Source organism: Schistocerca nitens, chromosome 1, assembly GCF_023898315.1.
Source record: "Schistocerca nitens isolate TAMUIC-IGC-003100 chromosome 1, iqSchNite1.1, whole genome shotgun sequence".
NCBI lineage: Eukaryota > Metazoa > Arthropoda > Insecta > Orthoptera > Acrididae > Schistocerca > Schistocerca nitens.
In genome coordinates, this window is record NC_064614.1 from 427,928,259 (window position 1) to 427,944,080 (window position 15,822).

A 15,822-nucleotide genomic window follows, 5' to 3' on the forward strand; every position below is an offset into this window, starting at 1 on the left:
TGTTGTAGCTATGCACTTTGCTGTTATTTTTGAATTGGGATGGGTTATTAATGACAAATTTCATAAGTGAATGTAAGTATTACGAAAATACTGTCAATATCCTGATTTCCTTTAATAAATGTCTGCAAGGTGATATTGAGTGGGCTCAGGCTATTATTTGGCTTGCACACTTTTGTGCAATGAATACCTTTTCTCTTAATGATGAATTACCGCAACATTTCTGTTCAGATGTGGTTTAGCGCCCACATATTTGAGCAGTTTTGCTCAAACCTCCAACTTTCATATTTGCACACATCTCGTATTTTTCCAAGTTTCTGGACCACAATCTAAGTTGCGTCAGCGCAGATACTAAGTGAGCAGACATATCGGCATACCGATTACAGCGTGTGGCCGTAACTGAATATCTTGCTGACGTGTGACGTGTCTTAGACGATCTCGTAATTCTAACTTTCATGTATCGGTATATGTTGTTAACAGTCGTAGCTAATAATGAGATAAGATTTAAAATGAGTGTTGTATTTCTAAAGTACCATACTGCATGTTGAAATATTTTATATAGACTGTCTCAGCAAAGAAGAAATCTACTACTAGCCTCAATAATTTAATAATAGAAAAATAAATTAATGGTTCAAAAATGAGTGGGTCAAGTTTTAGTTTCTCCTTATTCTTGAAACTGCTTTGTTGGTGTTCAGCCACCATGGATATAATAATTTTAAAAAAAATAGATAACTAGTTCTGAACTATTCTATGACTTGGATTTTCCGCATTCTAGAAGTCTATTTTCCTAGCTGACATATCTGAAACAGCTGATATTAAACCATGAATTATTAACGATCATGTCCCTGTGCAGCGTTTCTTCCCATAAATAATCTATGATCAATGTTTCTGCCACAGTTGCAGCGACGTGCGTTACATCCATGGAGGTAAGAATTCTTTCGTCCATGGTTACATCAATGCCACCTATGTGGTGTTGGTTCTTCGACCATAGATATTTATGGTCGAAGTGTTGGTTACATATTCTTCATACATCTTTGAGCTGAAATCAATATCATTAAAGAGTGAATATCGACTCTGATTTCGAGATATTGCGGTAGAGTGGCGTTGTTGTTGGATTTTGAGGAAGCGATAGTTCTGTTCTTTTAGTATTTGAACGAAAGTGCTATAGTAATTATAAGAAATGTCGTAAGTATGTTTTGTCTTATATTTTGTAACATTGCATGTAGAAACAGGGTTTTATTCTTATGGTTTTTGTTTCTTTCTCGGACCATGTTATCCGGTTGGTGCATTGAATTTATTTGTGATTGTGTATATGTTATTGAAAATATTGTGTCTGAAAGAGGAATTCTTGCTAAAATGAAACGTAGTATTTTGTCGTTTTGCGTATTTGTTACAACTAAACGAACTTGGGTCCCACTTTGCCCAGAACTTTTTTGTGCGCTCGTAAATAAGCGATCACCATACTTGTCTTAGCCACATGTCTAGTATAGGCTAAAGTTGTTTATTGAAACCCTCCCTGCCGAGTATAACATTTCGTTAATCAATTAACTTGATATTCGTTGTAGTATATAACTTGATGACGTAATTTATAACTTAATGATGACTTGTACGCTAGCGTGTTATAGATTTATTGTTGTTGTTTACAGTACGTAGGAGCATAGCTCTGCCCTGTTCTTGCTTTTGAAATGAGCTATTGCAACCCAAAAGCCAAATGTTCCGTTATTAAAAAATTCCATTAGCACGTAGCTCTTTCATTCGTTTGCGCCTTAGTAAGGTTGTGGCCCAATTTGCGTTTTTCGTAATTTTGCATCAGTTATTGACCTTTATTGGCATTCACATTCGTTAACTTCGCCAACGCAACCAAATTATCATTTTTAAACCTATCCTACACCTAGGTCAGTCTTTCAACATAACCAAAATTTCAAGGCAGTTGGGGGCCAATATCACTCACTAACGCTTTATTCAGTACTAATCATTTTTAGTCTCTCTCCGTCGAAGGCTAATTTTTAACAGTTGGTTTTGGGCAGGTGTTTGTAAGTACCCCTACTTCAGCTATCGTTCGAAGTGTGAAGTTGTCCATGACTGTGTACTTGGAACAGACAAAAAAGTTAATGAGAATCTGACTTAACCAAAGGTTGGAGGGGTGTGTGGAAAAGCAGAAAACCCCCAAACACTGTACGAATAGGAACCATCACTTATGATACAGATCTCTTGTTACTCTGTGTCTTTAAATTATGGGCTAGGGCGAATAGGATGATTAGGTCATCCTAGTTTTGTTACAGCTGCTATGATGTTATTTGCATTGTGCTAGAATTAGATAGTCCCTGGTATGCTTTTGTGAACTGCATATCATTACAGCATGTTTTAACTCTTCTGTATTTGTCTTTGTTAATATTTTTGGTCGATCAAATCTATGACAGGTTTAAGTGAAAATGTGATGTTAACATCATAAAAGTGAGCATTATTATCTATCTCATCTTCTCTCCAGAAAAAAATAAAATTTAGAGGGTCCTCCTGTAAAACAGTGTAGCACCATGAATAATGAATCACAGTGTATCAGCATTTACACACTTGTGTTGTCTGATTAATGGAAGCATGGTTTATGTAGTTCTCCTGATTGTCTGCACATCAATAACAGATGTTGAGAACTACCTCGCCTGGGATTGAATACGAATTTGTGGGTTTTAAAAGTTGACAGTATGAAGGCCTGTGATCATTGTAACTCAATAGAGAAAATACGGCTGTTATCTCCAATACTCCTTAAACTCGTAATATCTATATATAAGCTAGTTATTGTCAAGTACATGGCAGCATCAGTGTGTACATTGTTACAGATATTATCAATTGCCTAATAGGGGCGAGGAAAAATGTCCCTTTACAGGTTCCTAATGTGACATATGCCATGGAGGCAGCATAATGGTTGCATATTCTTCTTTGCAGACAGATTCTCTTAATTAACCCACCAGGATCTTCTGAGAACTTTGCCTAGGAAGAATTCCCAGTTAAGTTCACCAAGGATTTTTTTTTTTTTTTTTTTTTCCTTTCTTTCATATGGACGATGTTGTCTCCTCCCCTTCTCCTTGAACTAACAGCTTTACCAAGGGGAGGTGGTTTGTGCACCTCTATAATAATGGTGACAATACTGTTCATGCAACTGCAGTTGAGAGGAAAACTGCGGAGAGGTCAGACTAACCCATTGTTTCTGGAGAGGGCAGCAACCTTTTCATGAGTTGCAGGGGCAACAGTGTGGATAATTGACTTACCTGGTTTTCTGTGCTGTTACTGGGAATGGCTGAAAGGAAGGTGAAACTCCAGCCATTATCATCCTTTCCCCTCTCCAAGGACATACAGCTCTACTGTATGGCATAATGATAATGGCGTCTTCTTGTGTAAAATAGTCCCATATTTGGATCTACGGGTGGGGATGCTGAGGATGTCATCAGTGAAAATGAAATTGACAGTCTACAGGTTGGTGTATGGAATGGTATACCCCTTAATCGGTTAGAGAATTTAAAACAGAAATAAATAGGTTGAAGTCGCAGTGGAAACTAGCAAAGAGCAATCTCAGGAAGGTCTTCTTGTCAGATCATTATGGGGTTATCAACAGAAAATCAGAGGAGGATAATGCTGTAGTGGTTGTAATAGTGAATAAGAAAATAAGAATGTGGATAAGATACTGTGTACAGTGCAGTGAGATCATTTTCATAGCAGTAGGGTGATTTCATCTCAAATCATACAGGTCATGTCAACTCATGGTCATGGATTTCTCTAAAAAAATGTATACTGCACCTCTATAGCATAAGTGTTAACAAATAATGTATTTTCCATTTATCTTAATTTCTGTAAATGATAAGGCCCTTTGAAAAATTTATATTTTGTAAATAACTCTCAAAACAGTGAAGAGCAAAATAATATGACTAATAAACCAAAAGTACTGGAGACATGGTAGATGTTTTGTGTTAAATCTCCCTCTCGGTGCATTGATTGACACACGCACACTGATGGGGTTCCTTTATCTTACAAATTTAAGACGGTTGTTAATTCTTCCGGGTTATATGGCCATGGTCCATAGAAAAAAGAGGCCTTGAAATTAAGCGAGATATGGACAGTGGCATTACAGAATCGATAAGTGATTTTTATCTATGACGGACTGTTATTGATAGTTACATTTTATCTTTGACTAGTTTTCTCTCTGCTACTATGTGCAAGCTAGACCACACCCACTTTCCTCGGTATTTAGGCTGCTCTCCGACACCCGACTCGTCAGTCGGCAGGACTGAGCAGGACCAGCCATACCTCTGAAGATGTCCAACGTAGTATTGGACGAAACGTTAGGAATAGAATAATTGCATGGACCACGGCCATATAACCCGGAAGAGTTATCAGCAACAGTACCATCCAGTCGTGAAAGCCTTCATTGTATGAGTAAAATTTAAGGCGGAAATAGTTAATTTTTCCACTTAATTTTTTTTTTCCTTATTTGGAAAGTCGCAAAACAACAATCTTTGGTCATGTTACCAGATACTACTGATGCAATTATAAACAGTATATTCTCTACTTCAGCTATCTGTATCACGTAAATGTTTGTTATTAAAACTGTAAAAAATTGCCTTTTTAAAGGCTTTTATGAATTATTTACTTCGAAACCCCATCCTAAAATTTTCGAGAATTACAGAAAATATTGTTTGGTTCATATGTTGGTAGTCTGTGCAAACACAGAGGGCAATATTTTTCTGTGTAAAGTGTTAAAAAAATTTCCAGAGTCAGCATATTTCACATCACTGATTTTCTGGTGTAAAATATGCATGTTGGCGACACTGTTTTCAGTGCTCTTCTGTTTATAACAAACGAGTAAGAACTTGCACGTAAACCATTCTGCATAGAGTTTTGTGTTTGGTTTGAACTTTTTGTTGGACGCAGTGCCAGTGAGAAAATAAAGTAGTGAAAGAGCGAGGTGTGTGTGGACTATGAAAATAGAAACAAGAAGGTGGTAGTTGTTCGAAATCTCTCAGGGATGTTGCAGAAATATCTTGGTCCCCCAAGTAATGGTATTAGCATTGCGTCCATTGTGCAGGAATTGCTACACTCACTACAAGAAGAAATTTAGTGGCAACCCACCAGAACACTCAATCACCTGAATGTGAAACTGAAGAAGACCGTGCCAGACTTTTGTATTTCTGGGTGTGAAGTTGTTGTTGATGAATTGAATGTTAGCATTTCTGCTGTTGCCTCTACTATATCCCCCCCCCCAAATGGCCAGGAGAGGTAAGAAGCAGAAGAGGAAAACAGTATGTAAAAAGAAAAGTGGAAGAAATTGAAACACGTTTTACCCAAGAAAAATTTTCAAAATTTTGTGAAGCGTGTAATGTTGATGTAGTTGGTGCAGAACCTGAAGATAGTGAAATGTGCACGAAATATGATGTGCAGTTTCAAAACCAAACTACTGCTCTCAGCAGCCACCACCCATACTGAGAAGGTACAATTACTGACACTGATCCCAGGTAGCTACTCTAAGCAGCAGATACAAAAACACATACCCACATCCTCACAATATTTGATTTGAAAAGCTTGTCAAATAAAGAATGTGGGTATCTGTTGCAAGATCATAAGCGTACTGTTGCTCTGGAATATTGCATAAGTGATGACAAAGATTGCAGCAGGTCAAGTCCTAACCAGGCTGATGTTGTCTGTTAGTGAAAATGGTGAACAAGTTTAAAAGGTAAAAGATATATGATAAGATCAATAAGAGAAACATATCTCCTAATAAAAAAGGAGAAGTTGAATCTAAAAATTGGCCTCACGAAATGCTACTCCTTACAACAAAAATGGGTAAAATGCCAACAAGTGAAGGAAATACGTACATGTATTTACTGCACTAACTTGAAACTTATTTGTTTCGCCGAAAGTAGTACACAGAGATGGACCTGAGGCTTTTGTGTACGTGTCAAGAGCCACAAGATAAATGTTGGTTGCAATAGTGTGCAATGTGCCCTGGTGCTGAAGTGGACTGTTGAAGCATTACACCTTCAGGATACTGACAATGACATAACCTAGACATTGTCGGAGGGTGGAGCATTGGTGAAGTAGACAGTAGAGCCAGAAAAGTTTGTTACAGAGGTTAGGCACTAAGTTATGAAAGGAATAGCTCACCATCGTATGCAGAAGATTCAGACACAGGCCATAGCTAGAGGCCATGCATTTTTAAACGTGTGTATGTGACAGATATTGCAGTATCTCATTTTAAAAACCGCTTTCAGCTTTATGAGCTTGGTCAACACTGTAGTACAGGAATTGTGACAAAAAATTCAAATTTTCAGCAACAGGTCTTGGAAAAAGTGAATGTGATGGGGTAAGGAGATCTATGTAAACATCTTGCAACAGGATTTAATCTCCAGCACGAAGCTGTTGATGCTACTGGATTTGTACACACCTTATCAACATTAGTAACAAATGTAAAACTTAATCCTAAGTAAGTATATTAAGGGAATTCCATTTGAAAAAGAGAGAAGAGTGGTCTGCTATGAACCCTGTGGTAAGAATTCAATCAAGTCACAACTAGGTTGCATCCCGTAGTGGCACATACATTGGAAGAACGGTTCTCCATAGAGTGCAGCCTATTACTTTGTGTGAAATGCTGAGACCACAGTATACATTATAAGATTTTATAATGAGCCACTTCATTTCATGTGTGTACGACAATCAGTGGTAGATGGGACAGATCTGCAAGATATAACTGTCTCCTTTGACACCCCAAGTCCTGCTAATACTTCCAAATGGCCATCATCAAAAGATCATTGTGCAATTCCCATTTCCCAAGTATTGCTGTTGTTGGATTGTTTTTGTCTGTGTGCAAATTCAGCTCGGCTATACAAGTTCAATGAGAAGAAGATGAAAAAACAAATGAACTCTTTTAAACAATTTAGTGTTGACGGTTACATCGCAGGTAATTTTAATTCATAGAAAGTCATGAAGTAAAATCATGACAGAAGACAATAATAATTTGTGAATAATGTTAAAAAAGAGAGATGGATATAAATATTCTATATCTCATTTTTGAACAAAATTTTGAATCTTTTTCCCAATCACTTATAATGTTGTAAAGCATTTATTTTGATTCAGAAATATTACTTTTGCATGACATTTACTTAAAATCCATGGTAAGTTCGTGTCCATGATTTTTTGAGCTTGAGAGTACAGCTAGGTGTACCTACAAATTTCTCATATTTTGTACAGGCAAGTATTGCCCACTGTGATTGTACATTCCCCAAGTACGATGACCAACTGATGTACTGTGAAATTTTTAAAACCTTTAGGTTGGGGATTTGGAGAAAATAATTTCTAAATAACCAAAAAATTTCAGGTTCTTTCATCTTTATGTACAAATATTTTGTCAGTGTAAGAATTTCATGCATTAATGTCATAGCTGACAATTTGCAATCCTTCAACTTTATCATTTCTGAAGACTGTTCACATCCTGTGACTATTCAAACTGTTGCCTCATCAGGAAAGAGGGAAGGAGAGGGAAAGACGAAAGGATGTGGGTTTTAAGGGAGAGGGTAAGGAGTCATTCCAATCCCGGGAGCGGAAAGACTTACCTTAGGGGGTAAAAAGGACAGGTATACACGCGCGCGCGCGCGCACACACACACACACACACACACACACACACACACACACACACACATACATATACAGACACAAGCAGACGTATTTAAAGACAAAGAGTTTGGGCAGAGATGTTAGTCGAGGCGGAAGTGCAGAGGCAAAGATGTTGTTGAATGACAGGTGAGGTATGTTTAACCACAGATCACCCTGTGGCTAAACAGGCTTTAGTGCACGGCCAGCACATCTTGGCACAGTGTTACACCTTCCGGGTTATCTGGATACTTCCCACCAACACCAACCTATCCGAACTCCGGAGATGGGAACTTGCTCTTCAATATATCCTCTCTTCCCGTTACCCACCAGGCCTCAATCTCCGCTAATTTCAAGTTGCCGCCACTCATACCTCACCTGTCATTCAACAACATCTTTGCCTCTGCACTTCCGCCTCGACTGACATCTCTGTCCAAACTCTGTCTTTAAATATGTCTGCTTGTGTCTGAATATGTGTGGATGGATATGTGTGTGTGTGCGAGTGTATACGCGTCCTTTTTTCCCCCTAAGGTAAGTCTTTCCGCTCCCGGGATTGGAATGACTCCTTACCTTCTCCCTTAAATCCCACATCCTTTCGTCTTTCCCTCTTCTTCCCTCTTTCCTGATGAGGCAACAGTTTGTTGCGAAAGCTTGAATTTTGTGTGTATGTTTGTGTTTGTTTGTGTGTCTATCGACCGGCCAGCACTTTCGTTCGGTAAGTCACATCATCTGTGTTTTTAGATATATTTTTCCCACGTGGAATGTTTCCCTCTATTATATTAAATATATAGGCTAAGAAGTGTCTGTATTAATCGTCTCATAGTATTGGGAACAAAAGTATTTATTGAAAATAAATTCAGATCTTTATCACTTTTGGTTTCTTTATTAAAACTTTTCAATTTTCCCTTTTGTTACAACATTCTCACAAATACTCTCATTTATAGAGGTCTTTAGTGTTTTAGCAAATCATCAGAAACTCAAAATATTGTAGTTCTAGAGAGATATTATGTAGCACTTAAACATATATATTTATTTATTTATTTCCAGCAAACTTTGGAATAGTGATGTGAGACATTCACTCTTGACCTGTATCATTTGAGATGAAATTGCCCTGTAGTGCAAGTATATATGTTGGCATGCTCAACAAATTGAGAGATTTTACTGTTCCACGAAATAAAGGATGTTGTTCAGATGGTTAAGGAAGACAAGAGTTTGTGATAGGTGACTGGAATTCAGTAGTTAGAAAAGGAAGTGGTGGTTTTTTTAGTAAGAAAATTCGGATGGGAGGAAAGGAATGAAGAGGAAGCCACCTGATAGAATTTTGCGTGAGCGTAATTTAATCATCGCCAATACTCGGTTTGAGAATCATAGAGTGATTCCATGTGAAAGCTGCCAGTAAAAAAGAAAGCCTTAATGGTTTACAATTTTGTAATTTATAGGCATTTTATTCTACCTGTCAAAATATGATATCCAAAATTAGATTGTTTGAGCTTACCATTTTTAAGTGATTAATTTTTAAAGTTTCCAAAATTTTGCAGTTTTGCTGGCATTTTTAAATCTTAAAATGGCCGTATTTGATCAGACCTGACATTTATACTGTTTTATTCAGTTTATAACCTTTGAAAATGTGTGCTAGTTGAAGAAATTCATAAATGTGCTAAATTTCCCTCAACCAAACTTTTTTTAATTCTGATAATTTCAAAACTGGAATGTTTTGTATTGAAGATTGTGTTGGTCATAGATTATTTATTGATGTGTGTGCCAGAGTTCATAGTGAAATTCCAAAAAGAACATATGGAAATGAATTTGCAAGCTGGTTCATAAAACTATAGTTAAAATGAAATTCTTAGTACTAAATAGCACACTTCTAACATTATGCTAAACCATGCCTTACAACAGTTAACATAATGTAAGGAATAGCATGCATATTTCATTGTGTGTGTGTGTGTGTGTGTGTGTGTGTGTGTGTGTGTGTGTGTGTGTTGGGGGGGGGGGGGTTTAGTGGATAGATAGAAAATCTGCTCACCAAGTGGTGACAGGACAACAGAAACATAAAAAAGATTTTACTTATGCAAGCTTTCAGAGCCAGTTGCTCTTTCTTCCAGTAGAAGGGTTAAAGATGAAGGGAAAGAAACTGGAGAGGTTTTAGGAAATGCAGTAGAGTTCGGAAAAGTCACCCAGAACCATAGTTCAGGGGAGTCTTACAGACAGGATGAGAAGGAAAGACTGATTGTTGGCAATTGCTCCGGATAAGGTTTGAAAACCTGAGAGCTTACAGGTGGAAGAGAGGATAATATGCAAGGCGGAGATTACTGCTGAAACATAGTGCATGAGTTACTAGGAGTGAAAAGCTAAGTGCGTCGTATGTTGTAACAGACGCGGGAGGGGGCCAGTGAAATACAGACAAGTCAGAAAATGAAAGATGTAAAAAACTAAATGGAGTGAAGAAAGGAGTAGTTGCTGTGAGGAAATGTTGAGATGGAAGAAATTAATGTAAATTAGAGGCAGGTGGGTGGCGAGAACCAAGGACATGTTTTAGCACTAGTTCACCTGTGGAGTTCTGAGAATTTGGTGTCTGGGGAAGAATCTAGATAGCTCGTGTGGTGAAACAGATACCGAGGTCACGGCTGTCATGTTGTAGAGCATGTTCTGTAACAGGAACTGTGTGATGCTGGTATACACCCATGCCCATTCATCCTAACTCATAACTTGGTAGTAGTCATGCAGATGTAAAATGCCAAACATTGTATACATAACAGCTGGTACATGATGTGACATTTCACAGGTGGCTCTCCCTTTGACAATATGTTCTGCCAGTTACAGGGCTGATATAGGTAGTGGTATGAGGGTACATGGGGCAAGTCTTGTGGTGGGGATGGTCACAAGAGTAGGAGCCATAGGCTAGGGAGTTGGGTGCAGAAGGAGCATAGGGTCTGAAAGGGATGCTGCGAAGATTGGGAGGGTGATGAAAAGCTACTCTAGGTGTGGTAGGCAGTCTGACAGAGTGGATCTCATTTCAGGGCATGATTTTAAGAAGTCAAAGCCTTGTTGGAAGTAGCTCATTAATACATCCAAGACATGGCTAATACTAAGTGACAAATGATGTGCTCCAAAGAGTGTTTTTTTATCAGCAGTGTCAGGATTGGATATAATGGCCCAGAAAATCTGCCTTGAAGTGAGGCTTGTGGGGTAATTATGTGCAGTGAATGCTGAGGTGAGAATAGTGGGGTATGGCTGTGAAGAGTATGTATCCGAACAAATATGTTTGCCTCAAATACCAAGGTAGGGAACATTTGACATGGAAAGGATGGCAACTGTCAAAATGTAATTACTGTTGCTTGTCAGTAGGTTTAATGTAAACAGAAGTGTGTGGCCGGTCTTCAGTGAGCAAGAGATCAACATCAAGGAAAGTGGCATGAGATTCAGAATAGGACCATGTGAAATTTAATTGGGAGAAGGTATTTAGAGATTCTAGGAATTTTAACAGGTCAGCCTCATCCTGAGTCCATCTGTTTGTATGTTAGCCCCTTAAAGGTGAAGTAGCTGGTTGAAAGTATTAAGTCAATTAAGGTGAGCAGGGAGGATGTCATAAGTTTGGAATCAGGCAGGATCTGACTACTGAGGAAATGTTCATCAGCAGCAGACGGACAGACCATGTACAGGGGAGATGTTAGTATAGAAGTCGGTGGCATCAGTGGTGACAACCAAGGTGTGTGGTGGGAGAGAATTTAAGACAATCTAGGAAATGGTTGTTGTATTTAATATAAATGGGATGTCTTTGTACCATGGGTTGCTGGTGCTGATCAACTAAGGCAGATACATGTTCGTGGGGTACTTTGAAGCGAGCACTATATGATTTTTATAGCTTTATTTGGTTTTTGTCATTTAAAGTTTGCATTACAACTTAGTATACATCCTAACACCTCTCTCCTCCCCCCCCCCCCCCCCCCCAAGAAAAAAAGTTACTGTTCTGAAAGTTTCAAAATTTAAAAAGAAGCAGGGTTATGAAATAGTAAGAAACTTAATAAAATAGTATAAATTCCAGGTCTGTAAGTGAAATAATTTTTGAGATGGTGGTCTTCAGGTTTCAGAACAATAAAAAATGCACAGTTTTGTAAGTTCGAAAAATTAATAAGTGGGTCATTCCATGGTTTCATGCATCACATTGTGACAACAAATACCTTGTGAAAAAATCATCATGGGTGGCACTACTTATGTGCTAAAACTTTTCATTCCTTCATTGTAGTAGTATGCATTGTAAGTAAGGCAATAAGTTTGAACCATTGAAGATAAATACAGTTAATGTAAACAAACAGAAATTTTTGTTGCCTGTGTGGTGACACAGAACAAGAAAGACACAGACAAATACCAGAAAACAAAGAAATAAAAGCACATACAGATTTACAGTGGTAGAGATTTTATTGAAACTCATTTCTCTTGTGTTGTCAATTTCAGTGAAACATTGTTATATTATAAATTAAATATTCACTATTAAGACAACACAGTAGAAATTTCTCACAGACATTTATGTCACATTTATTTTTTCTTTCTTTGAAAATGTTGTCTGTGTGATGTGTGTGTGTGACTTTTGTTTGTATGACACGTAAGGCATAATACATTAGAATGAAATAGGAGAAATGAAAGGGAGTTTACCGTTGAAATGAAGATGAAAACAATTTTATAATTCTACATAAACAACATGTAAGTTTTCAGAGTCATTTAAAAGGAGAATTCTTGTGTCTTGAGTGGGAATACTGTTTCTTTTCCTATATTTTCCACCATAAACTGTGCATTAGCATGGTTCCTACATACACGTATATTATGGAGGATAAAAGAAATAGGAATAATAGGTGAAGTTGAAACAGATTTTTTAATAAAACAGTCAGGATATCCCTTCACAATCTGTTTGTAGGCTTCAGCTATAGTCATCATTTTGTGCATTTCTACACCCTCCCAGTTTGGGAATTCTTTATAGTAGCTTTTTCATTTTTACCTGGTTCTGTCCTGCCAGTGTCAAGATGATAAAACTGTGTCACCTTGGCTTTTGTTGATTAATTCAGACTTTTGACTCCAAGTTTGAATTTATAAGCTACAGTCAGCTTTCATGCTAGTTCTGGTAACAAACAATTTTGCTGCCATTGTTTTACCTCTCCTTGGGCTATTTGACAAACCTCTCTTACTTTAGCAACTGCTTTCCAGTGACGTGCTACTGCTATAAGAACCCTTTTCTGGAGATGTTTTGTCTTGCCTAATAATTTTAGCTTTTCTCTGTGCTGTGCACTTGTCTTATCAAGTGCTGCTCACACTTGAATTTAAAATTCTTTCTATCAGTTTGAGGGGCTTGTTTTTCTTTCATTCTACGTAATTTAAATCTTTTGTGCATATCTGATCTCATGCGTTCTTCCCTGGATCCTGTTTAAGTTTTTCTTTATTCACACATGATCTCTCAACAGATGACATTCTTAAACCGAGAAATAGTTTAGACACCTAGATAGCAAATAAGGACAGATTGTTGAATTTACATGTTGTGTAACACTGTAACAGAAATGTTGTGTAACACTGTATCAGAAATGTGAACGTAATACAGTAAAGTATTGTCACACAGGCATTACAATTTGAGGCACAAAATTCATACTATATAGAACAGTTGTTATCTGCAATATAAATAAAATACTGTTTTGTGTCATATGCGTGACAAAGGATTGTTAAGAGTACACAGAGAAAAACTGCTGTGATTTGCTTCAAAATTTCACTGGAAATTCTGCAGCATCTGAACAGTTAATGTGAAAAATGGCAGGTGATCATGGCAGTCAATGTACAAGCTGTAATTTACATTTTCTGAGCAGTTGTACTACACTCCTGGAAATTGAAATAAGAACACCGTGAATTCATTGTCCCAGGAAGGGGAAACTTTATTGGCACATTCCTGGGGTCAGATACATCACATGATCACACTGACAGAACCACAGGCACATAGACACAGGCAACAGAGCATGCACAGTGTCGGCACTAGTACAGTGTATATCCACCTTTCGCAGCAATGCAGGCTGCTATTCTCCCATGGAGACGATCGTGGAGATGCTGGATGTAGTCCTGTGGAACGGCTTGCCATGCCATTTCCACCTGGCGCCTCAGTTGGACCAGCGTTCGTGCTGGACGTGCAGACCGCGTGAGACGACGCTTCATCCAGTCCCAAACATGCTCAATGGGGGACAGATCCGGAGATCTTGCTGGCCAGGGTAGTTGACTTACACCTTCTGGAGCACGGGGTGGCACAGGATACATGCGGACGTGCATTGTCCTGTTGGAACAGCAAGTTCCCTTGCCGGTCTAGGAATGGTAGAACGATGGGTTCGATGATGGTTTGGATGTACCGTGCACTATTCAGTGTCCCCTCGACGATCACCAGTGGTGTACGGCCAGTGTAGGAGATAGCTCCCCACACCATGATGCCGGGTGTTGGCCCTGTGTGCCTCGGTCGTATGCAGTCCTGATTGTGGTGCTCACCTGCACGGCGCCAAACACGCATACGACCATCATTGGCACCAAGGCAGAACCGACTCTCATCGCTGAAGACGACATGTCTCCATTCGTCCCTCCATTCACGCCTGTCGCGACACCACTGGAGGCGGGCTGCACGATGTTGGGGCGTGAGCGGAAGACGGCCTAACGGTGTGCGGGACCGTAGCCCAGCTTCATGGAGACGGTTGCGAATGGTCCTCGCCGATACCCCAGGAGCAACAGTGTCCCTAATTTGCTGGGAAGTGGTGGTGCGGTCCCCTACGGCACTGCGTAGGATCCTACGGTCTTGGCGTGCATCCGTGCGTCGCTGCGGTCCGGTCCCAGGTCGACGGGCACGTGCACCTTCCGCCGACCACTGGCGACAACATCGATGTACTGTGGAGACCTCACGCCCCACGTGTTGAGCAATTCGGCGGTACGTCCACCCGGCCTCCCGCATGCCCACTATACGCCCTCGCTCAAAGTCCGTCAACTGCACATACGGTTCACGTCCACGCTGTCGCGGCATGCTACCAGTGTTAAAGACTGCGATGGAGCTCCGTATGCTACGGCAAACTGGCTGACACTGACGACGGCGGTGCACAAATGCTGCGCAGCTAGCGCCATTCGACGGCCAACACCGCGGTTCCTGGTGTGTCCGCTGTGCCGTGCGCGTGATCATTGCTTGTACAGCCCTCTCGCAGTGTCCGGAGCAAGTATGGTGGGTCTGACACACCGGTGTCAATGTGTTCTTTTTTCCATTTCCAGGAGTGTATTATGAAATTGAACTGCATCTAGAAATAAAATAATAAAGTATTATTTTTAAAAAACAAGTTGTTATTTTTGAGAAGGTATCTTCTGCTGTAGAAAAGTTATTGTTAAAACTTCTTTGAACTATTTTAATTGTCAAAAATGAAAGGTCCAAACAAATTTTATTTTGCAATTTATCATGCAAACTACTACTATAAATGTACAAAAGAATATCAAAAACTGAGATGTCAAGAACCAGACCAGTGGTTGATTTCACATGGATGGACCTCATGAAAGAAAGTTGTTTGCATGGAATTGAATGTGTGAACACTGGGAGGATTGAAAATGCTTAAGTAACACTAAGATTTTGAAACCAGATTTTCAACCAATGTTAATGATTGATGAGACAAAAACTTTATTAATAAACATTTTTGTTACAACCACTTTCTTTCTTATAGAATATCAGGATGTTGCCTGCAGTTAAACAAAATGAGGAATTACGGCTAAAAGCTATACCATCTTAACGAATAAAATAGGCAGCTCACTTTACCAACAGTCTGTAATAAATAAGGTTTACCAGTGTGTTACAGAAGGTATCATTGGTAGACATAACATTAGAAACAAAATCTGGAAATGGCAGTCACATAAACATTTTGCCAACTGCCTAGCAGAAGCATGTTCAGCAGTAAATGCATGTGACATGACGTGCCATGTACACTAAACTGTCCAGACAGAACTGCTCCCCGAGTGAGGTGAACAAACTGAATGGCCTCTGTCGAGTGCAGTACACTCATTGTAGAATCATAATTGTTGCAAGTAAAGACAAAATCTGAAATATAGAAAAGACTTGTAAAAAGTTACTTAAAAATTTCAAAAATTAGATACAACATTTACAAAACAATAATGCATATCAGCAAAAGAACAGATGAGTGCGTATACA

General features: G+C 39.0%; 1 protein-coding gene across 1 annotated transcript in view; it reads left to right on the forward strand.

The window, feature by feature from the left end:
- The first annotated feature begins 1,027 nt into the window (after nt 1-1,027).
- LOC126250762 (probable small nuclear ribonucleoprotein Sm D2) overlaps nt 1,028-15,822 on the forward strand; it is a 67,660-nt gene continuing 52,865 nt past the window's right edge. The window contains exon 1 of the mRNA XM_049951586.1: nt 1,028-1,182. Coding sequence (XP_049807543.1) covers nt 1,178-1,182 — 5 coding nt within the window. The 5' untranslated portion in view covers nt 1,028-1,177. The remainder of the gene's footprint in view (nt 1,183-15,822) is intronic.